At 47.4% G+C, this 24,639-nt stretch overlaps 1 protein-coding gene across 4 annotated transcripts in view; it reads right to left on the minus strand.

The window, feature by feature from the left end:
• LOC146196984 (uncharacterized) overlaps positions 1–24,639 on the minus strand; it is a 42,172-nt gene that overhangs the window by 14,765 nt on the left and 2,768 nt on the right. Inside the window, exons 2-7 of one of the 4 annotated variants that reach the window (XM_084596426.1) lie at positions 8,967–9,203; positions 7,444–7,662; positions 3,803–4,020; positions 2,717–2,913; positions 2,277–2,279; positions 146–300 (exon numbers count right to left, since the gene is read on the minus strand). In XM_084596426.1, the coding sequence (XP_084452552.1) occupies positions 146–300; positions 2,277–2,279; positions 2,717–2,913; positions 3,803–4,020; positions 7,444–7,662; positions 8,967–9,203 (1,029 nt within the window). Of the gene's footprint in view, positions 1–70; positions 80–145; positions 301–1,602; positions 1,606–2,276; positions 2,280–2,716; positions 2,914–3,802; positions 4,021–7,443; positions 7,663–8,966; positions 9,204–24,639 lie in introns of those variants that run through there. The other 3 variants (XM_084596427.1, XM_084596428.1, XR_014705653.1) reach the window with 3 other exon arrangements.

Consider the following 24,639-nt stretch of genomic DNA (forward strand, 5'->3'; position numbering starts at 1 on the left):
TCCTGAGAATGAAGATGGCTAGCTAGACTTTACCCTGTACTTTGGTAAGTACAGTCTCATGACCGGCCGCAGGAAGTTGCTAAGTGACTGTACAGAGAGACTCTTGTTCGACTGCAGAATTGTGTACCGCAGGTCGAGCACGTACCATGAGCGGTTGCTGCTGTTCGCGCGTGAGTTGTGATGGGCAGAGGGGTAGGGATGTTTGCGAGCGCAGGCCACTGGAGCTCTTCTGTGAATCAGGTCCCGCTTCTGGTTCCGGTTCCGGTTCTGGTTCCGGACCTTCGGATGACGATGAAGAACCTGCATGTAGCAGTGAGTTAATCAGTTGGCTGTTTTCTAATGCTTATTCGTGGTAATTTGGTGGAGAACACTGCATTTAGAAAGGGCCGACTCGTGCTTACCTATCGCCCTTATTTCGGTCTGACCAAGGTGTACGGTTTGAACGTTTCAGTACGACGCCAACGATAATTTGCTCATCACCACATCATTGTTAAGCCCAACTTAACAACAGATTCTCCTGTTCCTTATGAATGTGCGAGGAGTGTAAAAGTGAAACGTTTATTGGGGGAACTCAATAACAAAACTTATTTTGAAAGGAAAACTTCACTGGGCTAGCTGCGGCTTTTGCGTACGCCGCAGTTTACCCTTCAGCCGCTTGCCTTCGGTGCGCGGCTTTGTCGCCGCCCGCTTCTTTTCGCACGTGTTGCGCATGGAGTGGGTGGAGCACCATTGTTGTTGTCCTCTACACTGATGGCGCATACCCACACAGGGGGATCGGCCGAGAATCGGAATAGAGAGACATTTTTTGAAGTGTATAATTATATGGCAAATTCTGCTGTTGCTTCGCTTCTTCTATATCGCACACCTACTTCTTCATACACCTGGCAAACATCACTCTTACCGCTACATATCGTCGGTCTCCGCGGATGGATGGATGGAAGAAACTATTTGCTACATATATGACGTGTTGGTGACCGTTATCGGTTACTTGTGCGCCGTGGTTGATATCCTCGGCCCAGGATTCCGTCCTCCTCTGCTACCATTGCGGCTCGGCGTACGAGAAATCGTTTCGCTTCCTCTTCCTCGCTGCCAGCAAGTGCTTCCACTATACGTCACTTTCGGGTTGTCTATGATGGGGTTCAAGTCTTCCTTAAGACAAGTTCATGTGACATGCTCTACTTTCGGTTTACCGTGACAGAACGGGTATTCATCTACGTATTGCGCAGGGAAAAGCTTATGAGATTTGTGTAGGTGTGGATAGGTACCGGTTTTTAATCCGCGCCAGTCTATACTGCCCCCTCTTGGGTTAGCCTTTTATGTGGGGCTGGGTAGTGTTTCCGCTGGCATCTGTAAGGATCGAGTAAATCTGAGCACGTGTATGTGGGGATAACAGGATAAAAGGTGCTCGTGGTGCAGTGTTGAGTCCGCTCGGTCGACGTACCATCCAGCTAGCTCGTCTGCTGCCTCGTTGCCCCTCATCCCCTCATGTCTAGGAATCCATATATACTATACTGTGTTTAGTGTTTGTTATGTCTTCTAATAATTGGTAAGATAATAAAGTAATTGCTTCACAGGAAAGGAAAGGTGCAGTATCTGTCACACTTGCTCTGTGGACATCTGAATCGCGCCGTAATGGAAGGGAGGAAAGTGGAAGTGAAAGTGGAAAGAGAGGAAGGGGAGATGGTAGTGGAGGGCTGCGGAGTAATTTCGACCACCTGGGGATCTTTAACGTGCGCTGATATCGCACGTTAACGACGTGACATCGCACGTCGTTCTGCCCCTTGTGTGGTTTCGGCACGCGTGTCTGAAATCCATCACTAAGCGAGGTTCTGTCCTGTTGCCGGGGGTATAAGCCGTGAAGCAGCCGCTCGCTTTCAGAGACGTATATATGTGCAGAACATTGCGACGAGTCTGCAGTGATAAGCCATGGATGAGGCAACAACACTTAGTTCGAGCGCTCGATACTCTTGTCTACAAAGCCGAATCTACTCATCCTGCCGACATCGCTCGCTGTGAAGTAGCGGCGCGTAGGAAAAATGAAGCGTATAGAGAGTTAAACGAATGATGGAAAGTTCGCGAGAAGAGAGGCTTCGCTTTGTATATCCTGGCTTAGTTGAGTTAAGCCACTGGCAGGTTTTTACTTCTGCATTTAATCTGAAAAATAATTGAGAGATAACACGTCCAGAGCAAAGCTCAACTATGAGCCAGAGCTTGAAAGAATATATCACTAACTGCACTAACACTCGTAAGGAACTGTTAGTTCATGGGGAGGCTACACGCTTACACGCCTTTTCAGTCGGGCTGTATGGGAGTAATATGGCTGCTCTTTTGACAGACGTTGTTTCGGGAACTCAATTACTCCGCAGGGGAGTAACTACTGTACTCCTTTTCTCGCTGAAGCTGTTGTTAACCGCATGCTGGTGCACTTTTAGCTTCAACCCGACCTACAGGTACCCACAAAAGTTTTCGAGCACCTAATTTTTGATTAACGTGAACTTCATCCCCTTCTGAAGCGTTTCTATAGGCTTTCATTCATACGTTGTATATACCGCACAAAGTAGTACAAGACACATATTCAAGTTCGTGGCCGCGTGCTTAGACTGCACAGCTATTCAAATTTATTGTGATTTTCGGTTCCGAAAATTTTTGTATGCACCTGCACATACTAGCCGCGAATAATCCAGGCATGACTCCGTACAGCGGACTCTCAGTATACCTGTCCTGTGCTCGTTGCAAGGCGACGAGGGTCCTCCCCCTCCTTGAGCGCTGAGGCTGACCGTGCGTTGGTGCTCGTCAGTAACGCGGATCCTGGGGGCCAGCGCCTCCCAGGCCCCCCGCATGGGGCAGCCGCCGCTCGCCGTGCCACTACGGGGCATGCTCATCGAGCGCTGGTGGCCTCTTGCGCCGCCGGGTCTGTGAAAGAACCGGGAGGTCTCTTGTTTACAAGTTCTTCCTCAAAGCAGCAGGCCACAGTGTACAGTGTCAATCACACTTATCGCGAACACGGCTCCACGTGCCTTGCACGTGCCTTGCTCCGATCTGCACAATACCCGCACACGAGTATCATTACAAAGCGGCGCACGAGTACAGAGACCTTAAAGTGGGGCTCATGCCGTCCGCCATTTTGCACAGGTTTGCTGCTGGCTAGGGCGCAATGATGCTCCACACGTGCGCAGTTACGCAGAGCCGTGTTCCCACTAAGTATGATTGACGCTGAACATTTCGCAAAGATACACAAATCAGGTGCACGCGGTTATTATGTGAGGGAAAGCGCGCGAAGCTGGCTCGTGGTGAGATATTTGTCAGGAGCAGGCAGTGGTGGTGTTTACCATGTGATTCTCTTATCCGACATTTTATCGTGCTGCATAAAATTCATTGACCTCCTCCCCTCTTTGTTATCCCCCCTAACGTAACGGGCTTGCGCGAATTGCGAACCCTGACGTGGCATATGCCTACGCTGTAGTTTTGTGCGAGCTTTAATTAACGATATTCCACTGCAAGTACGTACTTCGTAGTCTGAAATCAGAAAATTTTACTGTGTCCATGCTCATAAGTTGTTTTGCATGTGCATTTTGAAGTTCTTTGTATTTACATAAGCTTAATGTTGATTAATATGTCGGCTCAATCAAGTCTTCAGGCCACAGGGTTCGTTATACTATGTGTCCTGAAGATTTTTAATCAACTGTATTCCATATCCAGCAGACTTTGCAGGTTTTCAGTTATTGATCTACATGTCTCCGTGAACGGGCAGTACTGTTAAGGGTCCAGATGACGTCACTGCTGTTTTTGTGGAAGGCTCTACCTTTCGAGTGTTCCCAGCGGCAGAATGCCCTTGTTGTCGTAGCAGGCTGACGAGGCGACGAGCTCCCCAGCGGCGTCGCCGGGCCCCTGAGGGGGCAGGAAGAGCAGCATGGGCAATTGGGAGATGGACTGCTGCAGCCGCAGGCAGGAGCACACGCACGTCGAGCACAGGAACAGGCCCCAGGCGGTGAACGAAAGCTGCGTGAACAGCCACACCACCTGCGAGAGGAAGTGGCGTAGGGAGTGCAGAGAAGAGAGGGAGGGGTGGTAAATTATTATGCTGTGTTTTTGCGTCATGGCCGCAGTGGTAGTGCGGGAAAGAAGCAATCCGCCTTTTAAGGCGAAAGCTTTTAATGGCTTATACTCCCGGCGTCCGGCCACGCTATAGCTGTCCATCAAATGATGTCATGATGACGTCATCAGAATAAAATAGAATTCCTGTCATCACCGGGAATCGAACCTCCATCGCTCGGATCCTCAGCCGAGCGCTTTAGCCAATTACGTCGCACCCGAAATAGTGAAAAGCGTATCATACTTTTGCTTGTTTACCGTGATGATGATAGTAGCGATGACAGTGACGCCGGAATTAGTAATAATGACAGTTATGAGTAGCGATGATAATGACGGTGCATTTAGTTGATAATGATAATGAGAACAAACGTGATGTACTCTGTGCAGCGGCAACGCTCAGGCTTTTGCATTTCTTCAGTGTAGATTCAACAGTGCTCCCTGAATTTTTCACACGGCCTCCGTACATATATGCACTCCTTTGCTCCTTCAGTGTGTGTACGTGCGTAAAGACTCATTGGTTACATAGAATACCGGATTGCGGTTTGGAAAGAGGAGGTCTTCTGGGGGATAAAGGGAAGGTCATCACATTCTTACGGTAGCATGCCAGAAGTCCCGGGTCGCTGTCACTCTCAGCCAATGCTTTAAAGAAATGTTCGGTGCATCCGCATCGTATCTGGTTTCGTGAAAAGTTTGGTATACCAGGTAGAACGGAGCCCACACAGCAAGCGAGCTATGTGATGTCCGCCTTGTTTTGCCAGTGCAGTGGCGGTCGAGGAGCGGCCAAGGTAGCGTCGTCGCAGAATCGAGATTCTCGAGAAAATTCAAGTTTTCTCCGCCGCTTGAGGAGCGATTCGAATGGAGATTGCTTTCTGAAATGAAGAACAGGCCTCGAGGGCCGCTTGGGGTAGGAATTCGAGTGAAGGCGAGTTTGTGAATACGGCGGTTAGCGGCTGCTCCGCCCGTGCTGTGAACTTGGCTTGAACGACCGGGTCGAAGTTCGACTACGCGGACTCGCATTGATCTTATGCAATGTTTCCGTTCTCCGGTGGATCTCTGGGACAGCCATGACACAGCCATGACACTTCTTTAAGTGGTTTAGAGAAAGGATATTGTAGCCTTCTGCGCATGCTACATACGGATTGTCCCTTGTGATGAGTGTGCTGGCGTGTACGTAAGCTTGTCCGTGCTCTATGATCTCCTGGCACGTGGTGAGTTCTATATCTTCCCACGGATCCGGCTGCTGTAGTGGTCCCGCGGAGATGACAGATCCGCGTTGCGGACCTCTTTGTTCACCCCGAATGTAATTTCGCACTGCTGATTTAGAATCACTTACTATTGATCTGGAATTTGGGATGGCAACAGGAGACGACTTTCTCCGCTTTCTCAGTGCTTCCTGTTTTCAAAGATGAGCCTGTAAGTTGGTTTCCTATCTCATTTACCACAGCGATCAACGATCGTTCCAACCCCTTGTTGCAATTGGCGTCGCTTGGTGGTCAAGAGCATAGTATCATCGGCATATACGTTGCATTTCTCTGCACCGGTTGAAAACTAATGGCCAGCCCCATACGCAATTCATATATTAGCGACAGGCGCATGCGGCAGATGGCGGAAGCTATCAGGCACACAACTGCCACTACACAAGCGTAGTTGGCGTCTTGTGGAATAGATCACAGCTGCGCGTGCAAGATCATTCGTGTTTTGAAATTTCGCCACTGTCCAGCGGGCACCACATTGCCGCGCTGCCTTTGTAGACCAAATAGCCTCAGTGGTGGGGCGTTAAAGGCGTAATTGCTGAATGACCATGCTGCCTTTTTTGACGAAATGGCCTCAGTGATGCTGCAAACTATATTCTGGTTACGTGGTCATGCAGAATCGTCTCGATAATAGGAAAACAAACGCTCAGTTCGCGCTGTAGAGAAAATCTGATTCAACATCAAGTCTGCACAAGTGGGTATATATATATATATATATATATATATATATATATATATATATATATATATATATATATATATATATATATATATATATATATATATATATATATATATATATAGCATAAGTAAATAGACGTACTTGGTTGCTAGAGGTTACATACAAGTGAAAAATTGTTTCATACTGTTTCCAAGTTTATTTGGAGTCGACGTTTCTGCAGGAGCCCTGCCTTTCTGCCGAAACGTCGACTCCAAATAAACTTGGAAACAGTATGAAGCAATTTTTGGTCGCGAGGAAAGTACACCAGGAAAATATTGAAAACGAAGGGTACTCTTAGCTGATACTTTTACGAATAATCGTTCAAGGGTAGAAAGCTAAGCCGCTCGAGGAAACCAGCAGGAAAGACGATTAGGAAATGAGTGCACGGGATGAAATTGAGATGTGACCAAGATTCGCATTGTTTGCTCACTTTTTAGTTTGTATACTTATTTCCGATTTGTTGCTCTCGGTGGCTTCTGGATTTGTTTTTAATTCCTTGTCTCACACTTTGTTTATTCCATTCCTTTGGGTAGCATATATATCACGGGACATTATGGTCTGTCTCTATTTCTCTCTGCCTCCATATGTACCAAACGAATTCATTGCACCGTTGCTTGTAATTGGGGTGAGAATAGCCTCCTTCAGTGTAATTCATTTCAGCAAACAAAGAACATCTCGCAGGGCTGACTTGCAATAAGGACTTGAGAGAGGGAAAGCGAACCGCTTTCGTTCGGAAAAAGTAGCTGGCTATAACTACAGAGCAAATGAACGGTGTGCATCTGCAGGTATTTTGAAGGTCGTAGTCAAAGTATGCCGGCTTAGGCTCGGCTGATGAGTACCGCAAGGTCAGGCGCAAACACAAAATCAAGCTTCAGTCTACTTTGAGTTCATATGCAACAGTTTCTGACATCATTTTTTCACACTCTTGCATTGCTGATCTCGACGAGAGTTGGAGCTGCAGTTTCGGCCGCCTTGTCTCTTTCATGTGGAGCTCTCTTGGCTGTATTGAGCCAGATACTTATCCTCTATGACATTGCAGACCTGGCCCGTATTCCGAGTTTGCATTGTTTTCAGAAGTGTTATTTTCGCCCTCATCTGATTGGCGGAATCAACGGGACTGGGTGAAGTGAAGTGATGCGTACTGTCACTTCCCTTTCTGGCGTTTTCACTTATCAGATGACTCGAGGTGAAAGCAAAAGCAACACTCTTGGAAATAACGCGAAATCGGAATACGGGCGCTGTTACGCGTTGCATCTGCACCGGGTCGACCCTGCTTTGTTCAGTTGAGTCGAGTCGGATTGACTTTGTTCACTTCGGCGTGTCCCGACGCGACCCGCTCCAGTCGTGTTTGGAGAGAGCGGAAGGGTGAGTGCATACCCGAAAGGAGTTCTGCATGGCCCAGAAGAGGTCGGAGGCAATGGCGAGGCAGAAGTGGAAGACGACGACCAGCGACACGCAGGTCTCGTCGCCGACGCGCGCGGGGCTGGGCTTAGCCTGCGTGAGCTGCACGAAGGCCAGCTGCAGCAGCGAAAAGGCCGACAGCAGGCACGGGAAGGCCAGGTCCCAAAGCATCGCCAGCATCACGCTCGGCATCAGCTGCATCATATAAGCACCGAAAAGCATTCGCAGCGTTGCGACGACAGAGTTGCGCTATACTTTATATGAGGACCGGCTCTTGACAGGCACGGTTTGAAAGCAAGGTTTTACAATATAATTGAAAACATGGCTAACGACTTCACCACTCAACATCGCTCGTAAGTAACCTCAGGGTATACTATGATCTTTATGGTAGCTAATGGTACTGTAGTATTTTGAATGCTTTATAAGACATCGGTTTATTTTTGAAGTATCAAGGTGCTCTCAGAAGAAATGATATAATTTTTTTTCTGCTTTCCTAACTTCACGTATCTGAAACATATGAGCCGAAGCCTATTTGCAACTGGAAGCGCATGACAAGAGTTACTGGAAAAGTCTATTTCGGCTGCGGTCGTAGTAGTGGAATCGGGCACGCTTACGCGAACGTTGTCTGGGTTCTTTTTAAACCGATAGAGTTAAAGGTCCCATTCTCACAAAAGCCGGCGTCGGCGGCCGTCCGCCGGCGTTAGCGTTGCTAGCGAAAAATTACGAGCATGGCACTGACAGACGGGAGCTGGCGGCTGACATGGCCCAGCACTAACAGACGTAGGGCTTCCTGGCATTACGTTTGGCGGGAGCTGCCAGACTAGGATCTCTCATTTCATATGAGAGGATGATATCAGAAATTCAGAATCAGCCTGTCAAGACCCTTCCATTAACGTTACCTCTGGAGCACACATGCACGTTTATACAGCTTGGTTAAAGTGGGGCTTATATGTGGGCTGGTAGCCTACGCTATCGCGTCATACTCTTAAAGACCGAACTTCAGTGTGCCCCTCACTGAATTTTCTTTGAAAAGTTCTGCCCTTCTGTTGATATTTCACTGAAGAAGGCGCGAATTCCTCGTGGTTTTCTTTTTCAATATGTGCAATGAAACTGTTCCCAACTGTACCACTTTGTTCTGTTACGAACTGACTGGGCTCTATGTTATTGCAATTGCAACCACTGGCCGGCCACCCTGCTGAGTGGCTAAAATCAAGGCATGGGATTTAGTATAATATGAAACTCTATGTATACACAATGTGAGGTAAGTCGTTACAGAGATCGTTGAAGCGCAATCAGTGTTTGCTATTTTGGTTATTGTCGCTCACAAAACATCGTGCAACAATGTCAAGACACGACGCTGCTGTTGAGAATTCAACTTTGCCCTGCGTTTTCTTAACTTCCAGATCCGCTGCTCGTCTCATGCGAAGGCTGATCTGGTGGCAGCCAGACATACTCGCCCGTCCTCCCTCCTTCGACCGGGATGTGGGGCTGCTGCTCACCTGCCTAGATCCGTACGGGTCGAGGAAGAGGCAGAGGCATCGTGTGAGGCCGAGAACCAGCAGGAAGACGTTAAGCGTGGACAGATGTGGCCTCGCCGATAGCCTTGCACGCAGTCCCAGGGCGGTCAGGAAGGCGGTGACGGCCAACCCGAGAAAGAGGCACGCCAACCCGTACGCGTGCACGGGCCACAGCCACTGGACGCGCTGCCGAAGCTCGGCCCAGTCCGGCGAGGCCACCTGCGCGTCAGACAGTGCGTGGATATGCACGGGAATCGGTGAAGGGGTGGTGGTATTCAGCAAAGGCAATACGAGAAAGTGGTCGATGGGTCCCTGATGCGGTCTAAAGAAAAGTGTATAGCAAGTCTATGTGGTTGAAGCACGCTGGCTTCCTTGGCAACCAGCTAGATCGTTCGTTCGATCATTCATTCAATCCCCCATTGTACGTCTGTCACTCCTCACTCAGTGAATCAATCTCCTTGTTACTTACTGTAACACTTTGTTGGTCATTTGCTCAAAACTCAATTGCTTATTCGATCATTCACTGGCACGCAGTCTCTCATTCAGTCTCCTTTCTCACTCACTGAATCAATTATTCATTCAATCACTGACATCGACGTTGAGTCTTCCACTCGCTCGCTCATTACCCACTCAGTCATGCGGGTATTGATAGATTGATAGGTCGCTTAATCGTCGATCCATCACTTCCTCTCCAGCTCTCACGGTTGTTCCCTTTCCTTCGCGAGATAATTGAATCGTTTATTTTCCTATCTGTTGTCAATAGTTTTGCTCGCTCATTCATACACCGACCGAGTCCTTTCGTTCATTCTTTTCGCCGTCTCTTCACTTACTCTCGCGCACGTGCCATTAAAAGGTGCATAAGTGAGCAACCTAAGCAGACATAAGGGCAAAGACGGCAGTACAGGTCACGCAGCTTTCGAAGTTACCTCTTCCTCACGCTTTTTAGTATATAAACATTTGTCCAGGACGTGTATTACACCATCGCCACTGTTTCTTGATATCCAAAATAATAAGTCCTGCCTGTTCTTCAGTTCTCCCAATAGTGGGAAATACGTATTACTCAAGTGAGGAAAGCCACGCGAAAAGCTCAAATGAAAAACCTACCGTTACGCAATTCACAACCTCCCATTTCAAGTCGTTCGTAGTTAAACACTTAAAAGACAAAATGCAAATTGGTGAAATAAGGCAGCCTTTGAGCGTGCTCTCTCTTTAACGTATCATATTGAGAGAGCCAGCCTTTGCGCCATATTTTTGCGAATTAGCCCCCTTGGATAGATGCTTAGCTCGCACCTTCGCTTTGAACGATGAAAAATGAGCCGATTATACCCTGAGCGCGATACAAAAGAAGGCGTACGCATTGTGTGGGCAGAGCGTCAGGGTCTGAGAACAATCACAAAGGAGTTTTTGTTGCGTGCCGCTCTGTGGGTCGCTGTTGCATACATATAGAAACCCAGAAATGGCATCATTGATTTGTAGGCTGAAAGTGAAAAGAAGAAAGGAAGCGCACTTCGAATCAGGAAAGGTCAGTGAATGTGCACCTGACAGCAAGCTTTCGGCGGGCTGCTCCGCACTGATAAAGGAGGTCACGGCAAGCAGGATATACGAGACGCAATTATAAGGTGGATTGGACTTGCATAAGGTGTATCCGTACTGTCTTATCTGCATAGATAGTAGTACGTAATTCTTGCGCAGTAGGCAGAGAAACTGCGTTGACATTATTGAATGAATCCCACAGAAGGATTATGGCGGATGCAGGAAGGTCTCCGGCGGAGTTTCTTTGTCATATGTTCTCTCAGAAGCCAACAGTCGGCGAGGCCAAGGAAAGCGTTGGGGTTGGTACTTTTATGTCTTTTTTTTAATGTTTGCTTAGATAATCACAGAAATTAGTAATGTAATCTGTTTAGGGGAAAGATAATTAAACACAAAGTAGAAGAAAAAACAATGTGCCGATGGTGGGAACCGAACCCACGACCTCCGAATATCGCGTCCGGTGCTCTTCCAACTGAGCTACATCGGCCGCTGTCCCCCCTGCTACTTGCTTGGGTATTTATGTTGTCTGTATACGAACCTTGAGAGTGTTCACCAGCGCCACCCTTAGCCATAGCGGCGGACGTAGAACGTCCTTTGTTACCGCCAGCGTCACGTAGAACGTGATCAAGAGCGAGGGCGAAAGCTGTGCTAGCTAGAACCCTCTTACGCTACATATGGCTTCAAGACTGCCAGAACCGAGACCCCCGTAAGCTACAAGCAGATCAATTAAGGGGAAATGAGGGTGCTCGTTACAATACATGAAGGAAAGAAGCCAACAGTCGGCGAGGCCAAGGAAAGCATTGGGGATGGTACTTTTATGTCTTTCTTTTTAATGTTTGCTTAGATAATTGCTTAGGACATTGTTATTTATACCGTCGTCGCATGTACAAGTTTAGTATCACTTGACAGCTGTTGTATTTATTTCGTGTCATGGTGTGTGTAGAATGGTAAACTCAGGCTTGTCTATGCACAGCCCTGCTTTCCCTGTGTTGCGCTTGAAGACCTTCAAGCTGCACACTGCATGTAGCTTGAACGTTCTCAAATTCTAAAGGCACTTCGTGCAGAGTATGCGTTCTGAGGCGAAGATATATCACTGAGGTTGATTGTGTGACAAAGCACAGGTGACACTAAAATTGCACATTTTAAAAGCTTGTAGAATTTTTTGAATATGTTATTGTAAACAAATGTGTGCGGGAGCTTTTACATATTTATGTTTGAGAATGGCGCCACTATGCGCGGCTTCACCGCTTTACTGCAACCAACAAGTTTTATGAACTTGACAACATCGCGAACTATGATCACAATGTCTACATCGCCTTATATTGAGCTATTGACTACAAATATTGATGCGCTGCTCCAGACGACGGAACAATCACATTTGACCTTCGCGCCCACTAGCACTGTTTTATATCTTATCAACGAGAAACGAAATACAGAAATCGTCCACATCAGTGCTGCACAATAGAGAATTGTATCGGACGATGTTCTTGAATCTTTCATATTCGATATTGGTGCACACGGCTATTTCTTTTTATTCAATATAACAAATGCAATTGATGCATTTTCAGTTAATCGCAATATTTGCAGAAATGTATGCTTGAGAACTAGGTGATATAACGAACTTTAGATTTCCTGGTTTATGCTGATGGCGTCACTGTGTGATCAATTCATAAACGTCTACAGACGCAGAACCTTCATTTACAAACAGCTTTCGAAACGGGCAAAGTATAAATATGGGAGCTGACTTCATGAAATCACGAAGAGCGGCAAGCTCATGTCAAGTGCATGTTTTAATATACGCATTATTTTAGGGCTTTGCTGAATCCGCCTTCCTTGGCATCTTTATAGACATATGTATAAGCGGGTCCATAAGCGCATAACCCTTTCTCCAGAAAATAAAAAAATAAAGTGGCCGTTTTCGATCCGTCCTCAACTTAGTTCGCTTTGAAATCGATGCACGGTTTGAGCGCATTCCTATTTTCCAAAATCACATGGTTCCATCTTCATGAATAGCCTTATTTAGCGCTTAGAAATCGTCGTTAGTTTGCAGGAAATTTACTTATTTATTTAGACTTTTGCTCGAATAAGGCTAACTATCTTATCTATCTTAACTGCATTTTTGAATCCTTGTGTACATACTACTAGAGACTGAAAAAAAGAACGCACCTAAGATTCTCCGCAGAAATGAAAACAGCGATGAAAGTCAACGACTGCATGCACTTATTACATTCTTTAAAGAGCAATAAATGTCGGGTTAATTCCCCTGGCAATCACGAATTTATTACTGTCTGGCCGCGTCTGGCGCGGCACGCAGACTGCGCCGCTCAGCGTGAGGCTCCAGAGTATCGGACTACACCGGACTTAGTGAAATTTAAAGACGTTGTTTTCTATTTTCTTTCTTTCCTTGGAGCTCTCTCGCGTGCATTATTCGAATTCCTTTTAGCGCCATCCCTTCACCATCCCTCAACTTGGAGCAGTGCCCGAAAGGCTACAGACTCGCTGGAGAGGCGCACTGCACGTCGCCAAGATATATACTCTCCTCATCCATAGTAATTAAACCTCGCCGCTTGGAGCCACTTTGAGCTCATCTTCTCGCTTTCGGCCGCGCTTACACCACCCCCAACCTCAGTGTCTCCGTATGCCCGTCCCCGCACTTTGCTGCTATTATATTACTCGAAGACGCACCGCGTGCTTCTTCCGGTTTAGTGTAAGTCACGCCGTAGAATCGTGATGTCCCGGATCCATATAGGCGCCGGAGCAGGGAGGCAGTTACGCCAATATGTATGGATGTGCTATTACAGTTCGTGAGTGCTGCAGCCACTTTTGCAGTGACTGTCCTTACGATTCACTTATAAGATTCGTTCATATGAAGTATATCTGATTGCGGACTCTGTAGATTTGATGGCATGGGATGGGACGGGACATGGGCTGTAGAAATACGTGTGACAAAGGGAAAAAAGTTGAAAGGTAAGGACAAGACGCACTGTATGTTCTTTCAACTGCCGGTGTTTGAGAGGTGTATACGTAACGTGAGTTGTTTAAGTGACGTTTAGTGAGGTCTATAAGTTCTCAAGGCATGCGCACAATGATCTAGAAATCGGGACACTTAAGAATAATGTTATTAAATGAGCATGGACGGACGACTCTGCTGATGACTCATTGGTCAAGCAGAACACTGAAAGGAGAGGGAAAGTTTTGATGGCAGGAAGAGTATAAATGAGATCGGTTAGAGAAAAGCGTTTATGTCCTGCAACGGTATTTTGCATGGGATCGAAAGGAAAATGGGAAAAAAGGGGAATAAGGTGAAGGTGCGAGAGGATGGAGTCACAAAACAAGACACATGATTTACAGTGTCCAAATGACATCGTATATAGAATTAAGTGAAACTAGAGCCAAGGTAACGCTTCATAAAAGATAGTTTATGGGTTTTAACATCCCAAAGTGACTCAGGCTATGAGAGACACTGTAGTAGAGAGGTCCTGAAATTTTGAACATCTGGAGTTCTTTCACGTGCGTTGACATCACACAGTACACATACATTTGCGTTTAACCTCTCGTAGCCCTCCACTACGGCACCTCTATCTCCTTGTCTTCTTTTACTCCTACCTTCCTCCCTTCCTTTACGGCGAATTGTGACAAGTACAGCGCCTTTTCTGTCCTGTAAAACAATTTCAAAGGCCACTGATGCCTGCTGTGCTAACGCCTCCTAGACATCTCGGTCTGCTTCTGTTTGCTGTGTGGTGCGGCATTCGAGGAAGCGCCAGATGAAAGGCGCCGCACGGACGCCCATGGATCAGATGCCCGGCGGGTTAAGTTTCGTCTATGCATGAATCGCCTGGTGACGGCATGACTGATTTATTTATAGGAAGGGAAAGGCTCGGTAACTGTCTCACTTGTTTTTCTGTGGACACCGCAACCGCGCCGAACGGAATGATTGATTGATTGATTTATAGGAAGGGAAGGAGCAGTAACTATCTCACTTGTTTTCTGTGGACACCGCAACCGCGCCGTAAGGGAAGGGAAGGGAGGAAGGTGGGAGTGAAAGTGGAAAGAGAGAAAGAGGAGCCGTAGTGGAGGGCTACGGAGTAACTTCGACCACCTGGGGATCTTTAACGTGCGCTGACATCGCACAGCACACGGAGGCCTCTTCGTTTCGCCTCCATCGAAAAGCAACCGCCGAGGTCGGGTTCGAACCCGGGTACTCCGGCACAGTAGTCGGGCGTCTTACCACTGCACCACCCCGGCGGGGCAGGTGACGGCATGACCAGTCGTGACGGTACATGGTAGAGGGGAGAGGTGTTGAAGGGTGGCTTGGCCTTACGGGGCTGGGACTGGCATGTCAACGACACTTGCGGCGGGGCTAGCCGGCCACAGAATTTTTACCTGTTCTAGGCCGTCATCGCACCCGCCACCGCTTCGGTCGTGGACGACGGCTGTTGCGACGCGCGTCTTTCTCACCGTCTTCTTTTTCTTCCTTGTTTATTTTCTCTTCTGTCTGCACTATAGCTCAGCTACAGAGTCAGTAGCAGGCCCGTACATTTTTTCCCTTTTTCCTACAGTCGCAACAACAACAAATGGCGCACCCCTTGTCGAACACAGCCAGCCTTCCATTGGACGCATCAATGTTCATCGGCGTTCTATAATTCGTTTACAGGAAATTAAAGGCGCAGTATCTGTCACTACCGGAATCTCGCTATCCTCACGGTAGAGACAAGGGAATTATGATGAACGTTTCACGATACGGTGCGTGGCGCAGTTGGTAGAGCGCTCTGCTGGGGATCCAAGTGATGGAGGTTCGAGCTCCTGCTGACAACGGTGAGGAATTAAAGGCTTTCGCCTTGAAAGCGAGAAAAAAAGTTGGCAGAGGCTTAGCTTGGTTAAGCCCGGTAGGTTGCGAAAGCATCCTTAGCAGTAGGCGGCATCGTAGTCATGCGCACCGCCGTCTCTCACGGACGGCGCGAGTCGGTCGCCGCTTTATACAGCTGTATAACGTCACAACACCTGTGGCGCTCCTGGCGGAGAGAGCGGGAGTTAGGCCGCCGTTCAGGCGCACCACGTCTCTCACGGACGGCGCGAGTTGGTCGCCCAGATGATGATGATGATGATTAAAACTTTAATTTCCACCGATTCAGGAGGCCCCCTACCCCCCTCCTGGCACGCAGGCCTGAGGAACGGGGGCTGGAACCTCCGCGACTAAGGACTTATTCGCGGCCTCAGCCGCCAGGCAGACGGCTTTCTGCTGGTCAGCGGGGACGTCGCTTCGCAGCAGGGTTACCCAGGCTTCTCTACTTTTAATGTTGTCCCTAGCGCCCGGAGACTTAGGGCTTTGAGGCGTGACGTCACAACACCTGTGGCGCTCCTGGCGGAGAGAGCGGGAGTTAGGCCGCCGTTCATGCGCACCGCCGTCTCTTACGGACGGCGCGAGTTGGTCGCCCAGCTTTGAGGCGTGACGTCACACAGAGGTCATGCGAAAGGTCATGTAGTCGGGATCTGCAATCGAGCTTCCTAACCATGTTATGCGCCACCGCACTGGGGCAGATCATAAGAGTGTTCATAAGCCTGTGACCTTATCGCAACGGGCAGCACCTTTGCATCCAGCGGGCGTAAAAGTCGGAGCGGGAGGTTTATTTGCAAATTTGTCCTAAATAACAACAACAAAGCATTAAGGGAATTTAAGGCTGAGAAATTGACGATAGGGACTAAACCAGTTCTGCACAATCTTCGTGGATGTGAATGAAACACAAGCAATTTGCCGCCTTTTCATTCTTATGCAAATAGTAATATTGTTACGAGGCGGCAAGCCGATGAGCAGACAGATGATGACCGATGATGGCGAGATGATAATTAATGAATGCCGGCGGGCATAGCGCAAACACTCCTGCCCATGCCACTACCCACTTCTTCCTCGTCCGAAACTGTTTACCTTCACATCGTGAGAGTAGTCTAGTTTCGCTTACTGACAAAAGTATTGACGTGAGCAAAACTGGTGTATACCATTCGCCGTTGCGTGACTTGATGCTTTTGTAGCGTTCTCTGGCGTGTTTGCCACGCAGGTAAGCCACGGAATAAGTAGCACATATTGACATGCCTCGAAATAGAATTCCGCTCCAAGCTTGGCTGCAGGCGCTGCGCGAAAGTGGCGAAGTTACGCAGTCTGACTAAAACTCGAGTGGTGTGCATGACATTCGCTCCCGACACTACATAACTATTTAGTGACGACTGCTTAACGTAAATCTTTTGGTTGTATAAATAGCCCATTGCGCTCTCTGCAAGCAGTCGTATAGTTGCATTGTGTGGTCAACTGCGCCAGCATTCGGTACCTGCTTTGTCGTGCTTGCAGCCTAAAATGATTTGTGAAACAAATTGTTTGTTTGTGCATGCAATATACGTCGTACTGTTGAGCACGAAATCACGCGGGTTCGTTACAAGCCGAAGTGATTTCCAAAGTTAGATGCAGTCGAAATTTGAGAAAGAGAAAAGAAAGCAAAGAAGCGTTTGAGTGCTAAGTCGTCGCTGGGCGTTAGATGTCCTCAAATCGTTAAAATTAATTACGTGGGCTTCGTTACGGCGTCCCTGATGTTTTGATTTGATTTGATTTATAGGAAGGGAAAGGCGCGGTAACTGTCTCACTTGTTTTCTGTGGACACCTCAACCGCGCCATAAGGAAGGGAGGAAGGTGGGAGTGAAGGTGGAAAGAGAGAAAGAGGGGGCCGTAGTGGAGGGCTACGGGGTAAATTCGACCACCTGGGGATCTTTAACGTGCGCTGCCATCGCACAGCACACGGACGCCTCTTCGTTTCGCCTCAATCGAAATGCAGTCACCGAGGTCGGGTTCGAACCCGGGTACTCCGGCACAGTAGTCGGGCGTCTCACCACTGCACCACCCCGGCGGGGCTCCCTTATGTTTTAGATGTATTGATTGATTTATAGGAAGGAAAGGGCGTGGTAACTGTCTCACTTGTTTTCTGTGGACACCTCAACCGCACTGTAAGGGAAGGGAGGAAGGTGGGAGTGAAAGTGGAAAGAGAGAAAGAGGAGCCGTAGTGGAGGGCTACGGAGTATAATTTCGACCGCCTGGGGATCTTTAACGTGCGCTGACATCGCACAGCACACGGACGCCTCTTCGTTTCGCCTCCATCTATTAGATTGATTGATTGAATGTCCTTTATTGAATGGGAAGGCTCATGGCCATGGATGGGGATAAAGGGGAGTAGACATAATCTATTAGATGTATTACTCTGTGTAGTCTTGACCTTGAAGGAGAAAGAGAAAGGGGGGGGGGCATTTATTGCTTAAGATGTAACTGTTATATAAATGCGTAAACGCAGCCATGTGCCGAGCGAGCAGATAAAGTGATGCCGAGTACGCCCACTTGAGGGGCCTTATGTGTCATGCCCTTTGTTCCGGCTCGTGCTTGCGTAATAATTGTTATTTTATTTACACTCGGCCCTCTCTACTTAGACGGTGTAACCGGCTGGGCACCTGTGCCAAAGGTCGTTCTCCCCGCAGCCTTTGAAGATGCGTTTACGTAAGCACTAAAGAGCACTGTCACGAGGGCCCACCCTCTGCCTCTCAGCCGAGAAAACAAACAGTCTATTCCGTCTCGACTTAAGGGCCTGAGTGGGGGCTATTACCCGATCGTTCGAATGTTTCAGCCGGCTGGCTGCAGACTCATCAGCCAAGCAGCGGAGAAAGCCCACGTTGTTACGCTGGTCCATTTCAGTGATGGAAGGGGGAGGGGGTTAGAAGCAGGCTTTTTCCTTTTCTTTTATTATAGTGAGAGCGAGTCCTGGCCGTCCCTTTTTAATTAGGTGCGGTGCTTATTTATCACTGCATTTCGCAATAGTACACACGCAGAGCAAGTATAAACTTAGCAGGTGTATCCTGTGCAAAAGTGGCACGCGCGCACCTTTTTGTTCGAGAGCAGGTAAATGAGATTCTGCGTGCGTCCTCCGAAGGTATTTCAGGAGTTTTCCCGGGGAAAAAAAAAAGAAAGAGAATAAATCTACCGGATTCCATTCAGAGAACGGCGGAATCAGGGCTGTTACGGCGCTCCGAGGTATTCCAGGCATGGAATAAAGTAGGGGCAAAGATCGGGTGCGAGACAAACCGTCACAGAGTTGTATATACGCAAGCTACTTTATACTGCTCAGATGAAGTGTAGGAAATGAGTGAAAAAAAAAAAAAAAAGCAAAGGTGGGAAATAAGAAGCAATGTAATGAATAAAGGCAGCAAAGACATAACAAAGAATAAAACAAGGAAGGAACGAAGAAAAGAAAACGTAGGGATCTAGAATGATTAAAAGAAGGAAGTATGGAAGGAAGAAAGGCGGCAAGGAAAGAAAAAACAAATGGAGGTAGATGGAGGACCTAATAAAAGAAAGATGGGCGCAAGAAAGAAACAAAAGAATGAATTAAAAAAAAGAAATGGTAAATGTAAAGAATGGAGAAAAGAAAGAGTAGGAATATAGAATGAGAGAGAGAGAGAGATATTTTAATGGCAACAGGAGATGTCTGCCTGGTGGTAAGCCTAGCATGCTACTCCTGATGAGGGTTGAGGGATGAGGGTATAGAATGAGTAAACGAAGGAAGGAATGTGGAAAGAATCAAGGCGGCAAAGAAAAGAAATATAGAGAAATTAATAAAGGAGAGAAGGACACAATAAAGAAACGATGAAAGGAAGAAAAAGAATGGATAGATGAAAAGGAAAAAAAAAATGAAGTTTAAGAGGTGAGTAAGACAGCAGGGCGAGAATTAAATAGATAAAAGAACTGAAAGTATGAAAGACCGAGCAGCGTGAGGAAAGAAAAAGAGAAAGGAGAACATCGCTATATTTATTTTTCCCCTGCGGTTGGCTGAAACATTGCAGTGCGTCGCGAAAAGCTTCCAAAGGAGAGCTGTATGTAAACTTGTCACCTCCCAGGAAAACGGCACACACTGCACGAGTGTTGACACTGCACCCTGCCGCACTCGCCGATTTCTGATTCGCGGAAGCTGAGCGGAAGTTTCCGAATCGACGCGCACGATCACTTTGGTTCGCACCTTTGTGCCCTTGTTTGTCTACTCTGCCGGGAGCTCGCGGGCGCGCGTTGCCGGGCGACTTCGTTAAATTGTGTCTCTATTGTGTTCCCACACGTACGGTGACGTGTATAGGTGTATTCGCATTTCACTCAGTGTGCACAAATAGTTGCGTCTATTTTTTCCTCGCTTTGAGGCGAATGAAAATTATCGACCGTTTGTTCTGCAGGGCAGTGTTTATAAATTTTTATTCTGGCGTGGAGGTCTGACACCCAGTTTGTAAATAACGCCAGCATTTCATCGTCGCGCCCACCTCAGAAACGAAGGCCTGACACAGAGCAGAGCCGATCGCGCGACCCTGTTTCGATTTCTTTTTACAATGAATTTCAAGGCTACAATGAACGCATTCCGCCTGGGAGCGTTACGTATTTCTCATTTGTTTGTGCTTCACTGCATAAGCTTGGAATTAAACTTACGATACGAGGTATTCGTGCTGTTTTGTATGTTTGTTTATTTGCTGCAACGACATAACCACTCGATTTTCCCGTGGTAACCGGCGCGACCCCAAGCAGGACGCCATGCGCGGTGCAGACATGGAGAATTCCGGCGAGCGCTAACGGAACAGGTGGAAAATGAAAAAAAAAAAAAAAAAAAAAAATAACAGACAAAGTATGGGCGTAAAGGCAGGGTCGTTGTTCGCAAATGCAAATACGGTTAGCGTCTTGGGAGCGGCTTTGTTTACCGTCCGTGTACAGCGCAGATTGCTTCGCCCCCAGGAAAGGGCTTCTGAGTCTCCACAAATACTCGCAAAATAATTCGCTTACGATGCAGGGAATATGAGGTTACTTTAAACCGATTTTCCCACTTTCAGCGTCCCTTTATGAAATAAGCTTGTTTCCAGCTTAGTGATCTGTAAGCCATTAACGCCTGTAACGAAATGAACTCAGTTTCTTCGAAAGGCCGCCTATAAGACTTACAATTAATGCCTTGTCTAGCTCAACGAAGTAAAGTCCTGCCAACCGATATATACTAGGAGGCGCAAACGTTTCTTTTATTAGACACACACACACACACACACACACACACACACACACACACGCACACGCACACGCACACGCACACACACACACACACACACACACACACACACACACACACACACACACACACACACACACACACACACACACACACACACACACACACACACACACACACACACACACACACACACAGCGAGAAAGAGAGAGAGAGACGGAAAGGTGCCCAAGCTCTTCTGCAAGACCGCGCTTGGTTTAGATTCGCCTGTATTTCAGCGAAGCAGTAAAGACACAACTTCAAACGCGGCTGGAGCGGCGTGCTCGTGACAGCTTGCAGTTAGGTTACCGGCAGCGTAGAACGCGGTGGAAATGTAGCGCGCGTTTTTGACGTTGCCGGCGATTAGGCTATCCAGATTGCTTTAAAGAAGTGAGCTTAAGTCGCTGTAATGGCCCGGCATTGTTGCTGGAACAAGAGCGCTAGGCGAAGGAGGCCAACCGCAGCTGGGGCACCCCATTTGTTTTTACGACGCGAAGCCTGAATGGCCGAGAGCAGCACCCGTTCAACGAAGTCATTCGTGTGCGAAGGTCATTTGTGGAAGTAGACGTCGTTGCCGGGATTAAAAACGCTATAGGCTTCTCCCGCATCGAATGTATATTCCTGCATTGTCTTCCGTGTTGTAAAAGAGACACATAAATGAGGATACTAAAGCCAGCTAAATTGCTAGATAAATCTTTCAAGATTGCAGACAGCAGTCTAACCCACTTACCCCAAACTGACGGTTACGCGGATTGGTGTTTCTGTATCCGAAGTCCGTAGCAAGTAGACTTGCCCTATAATTCGGCTTAATAATAAGTCAGTGAAAGTGGCATTCATTTTTTAATGAAATCCATTATGGACGTCTGTTTCTCCGAAGCAGGCAGCTCTCAAGCCGGTTTTTAATTTCTCCAACGCAGTCGTGTGCTCCTTGCTGATGTCGTTGCGGATAATGATCCCCTTTGGAGGTACGGTGATACCACCAGCGACTAAAGCATTCGCAGCAGCTCTTGGTTGGTCTGCATCCTCGCTTTCAAAACTCGATAAGGATGCACTGGCGAAAGTCGCGCACTGGCGTGCAAGTTTACTTGCACGCCGAACGTACGTACGGCCTTTATCAAAAGTTTACAGCCCAGGGGGTCTACTTCTGAGCGATACTATGTGCCTCGTAATGCATTCCCAGGTTTCCATACTTGCTGAAGGCAAGAAGATTTTTCGTCCTACCCTCTCCAATGGCTAGGACTCCACGATTACAGAAGTCATATTATATGCTTTAAAAGCAAACTCTCTGGGCTGTAAACTTTTGATAAAGGCTGTACATCATTCACCCCAATGTATACAATGCTCGAGTAACGCATAGGGCTCCGCATAAAGAGATCGTCACCTCGCCTTTGCGTGGAGGTGGAGCCACTTAGGTCTACAAACCTTGAGGAAGCTGGAACTTTACCCGACAGCCATCGGCTACTGCAAGATTTCAGTTTTCATTTATTGGTGCGCACCGCTCGACTCCTCTACACAAGAGTGATGCAGACAATCACCAGCGCACTGCCTGCATCATAACCTGCACACGGCAACAGCGCAGAAGGGGAAGATGCGATTGGGCAAACGACGCATGCCACGTGACGTTAGGCCAACAAGGCCTACCTGTTGTCTAGTATTCAAACCTTCCAAATCACTGTCTTTGGTTGGTCACCACACGTGTGGAGGTTTCGCTTTAAACGTTATCCCTGTCTCTCGCTTTTTACTTTCATTTTAGACGCTTTGCATCATCTCCTTGATTGATTGATTGATTGATTGATTAAATCGGCACGCACGCATTGATCGACTTTATAGCCTGTTGGGATACACTCTCTGCAGTGTGTACTTTCTATTCTTTGACGGAAGTTGTGGTGCCTTCACGTTAGTTATAATGGAATAGCGCGACCAAAGTTGTTCGTTACATCTGGCTCTCAATACCGTAGGTTTATTGCTTGTTTTGACAGTAGCTTCATTTTTTGTTTTTTGAAATTTTCGAACGCTCGTTATAATTGCACTTGTTTTTGCGAATGGGTTCGCTATATCTTATTCTTGCCGAGAACAGAACTGCAGGATAAGAGGAAGAACTACGTAAAAGTGAAATGCTTGTGGATGATTCTGGTAGCTCTTTCTTGACGAGGGAGTTTTTTGCAAGCAAGGACTGGCTCATTGACTTCACATGCAACATGGCGAGTGCGGTCCAAATACGAGAATAATTTCGCTCGCTTCGCATGCCACCTTGTCAGCCTGCGTGAAGTGTATATGCAGCAACTAAGCTTTCACGCATTCCACGCTCTTTCCGAGCTAATGAGGATTTCCGCGAGCTAGAGGGGACGCCTCAAGTGACACAACATGGATGCGTTACGGAGGATCTGCCTATGGGGTCGCGCATGTCGCGCTTGCTTTCTAAACTTCGTGATAAAATCTCCTTCGTTTTTCTTTCGTGACAGTCTCGTTTGACCCAAACAATCTTTTCATTCGGGGGAGAGCACAGGTATAAACAGAATGCAAAAATCGCTGTTTTGCTTTATAAAATAGCGAACGTGTAAGCGGAGCAACTGACAGTCAACGCGCCATGTATTACAAAGCACCATCCATTTTTGACACTCAGCGCATCTTACAACTTGTTAGCGAGCGAAAATTTAAATATAATTTCGCTCAGAAATTCCGAAAACAGCTTCTCAGTGTACCAGAGAATCACTCAGGTAAATGAAGGAACGCCGTCGCTTCGTGCGGCCTAGTTCTCCTTGGCCTGGTTCACGCTGCCGCCGCAGGGTGGCGTCGATTTCGCCATAACTGCCTCTTAAACCGCAATATCTTGAAAAGAGCTTTTATAGAATGGTTAATGGTTGGTTCACAGGAAGGGAAAGGCGCAGTATCTGTCACACTTGCTCTGTGGACACCTGAACCGCGTCGTAAGGGAAGGGATGAGGGTGGGAGCGAAAGGGGAAAGAGAGAAAGCGGAGCCGTAGTGGAGGGCTACGGAGTAATTTCGACCACCTGAGGATCTTTAACGTGCGCTCACATCGCACAGCACACGGACGCCTCTTCGTTTCGCCTCCATCGAAAAGCAGCCGATGGAGGCGAAACGAAGAGGCGTCCGTGTGCTGTGCGATGTCAGCGCACGTTAAAGATCCCCAGGTGGTCGAAATTACTCCGTAAGCAGGCGGCATGATAAAGTGAGCTACCTAGTACCTTAAATAGTAACGTGGCTATTTTTTATTTGACAGTTATATTAACAAACGGCCATCTGATCGGCGGGCAAGGCGGTTTTGTTTTTTCTCCTTTTTCTCCGATTCGTCAAAGAGCTGGGAAGCATACGCGTCTCTGAGGTGGCGTGTCACCGTCCGCGTCTAGTGGGGAAGTGAACGGCGGTGTGAATCGAAAGTTTCGCCGGTATGGCTGCCACTTTTTAGCGCAAACAAATATTTATGTTGTCTGTTAAGGTTTCTTAATGAATCCAATGCAGCTCCTTGTTCTCATAGATATTTCACTTTAGCATCCCTTAACTGTATATATTAACGTCGTGCACACTACCACGCACATGAGTTGCTGGAATATGCCGGCTCTCATCTTAGCTTGATTCACTTTCGCGGCCACAGTCGGATATATTGGAATGCTGGCTACACAGCACGGGGTGAAAAAATATAAGCACAATACACGCTAGCGAATGAACGTTTTTTTTTTTTTTTTTGTGAAACTGCAGGTCCTCTCAATAACATTGACATCAGAATGCAGTATTCTTAGCAGTTATAGATTACGCAAAGTAAAATACGTTGCTTCTTAGTTTATTTATCAATTTCATTGTGTTTTCGCGCATATTTCGATTGTTCTTTATTAAGACGCCGTCTTTGGCGATTGTACAGTGCCAAACCACTGCATAACCAAGCTTTTGGTTTACTTTCTGCACTCCGCAGTAGGTGTAGTCTTTCGCGGTTCACCCTTTCTAGCCGCAAGCCCCTCGAATATATTTATGTCGCTAATAAAGGAAGACATTATAGTATTTAGGAAATGTAAAT

The sequence above is a fragment of the Amblyomma maculatum genome, chromosome 3 (genome assembly GCF_055883805.1).
Source record: "Amblyomma maculatum isolate TAMU_Amacu chromosome 3, ASM5588380v1, whole genome shotgun sequence".
Lineage (NCBI taxonomy): Eukaryota > Metazoa > Arthropoda > Arachnida > Ixodida > Ixodidae > Amblyomma > Amblyomma maculatum.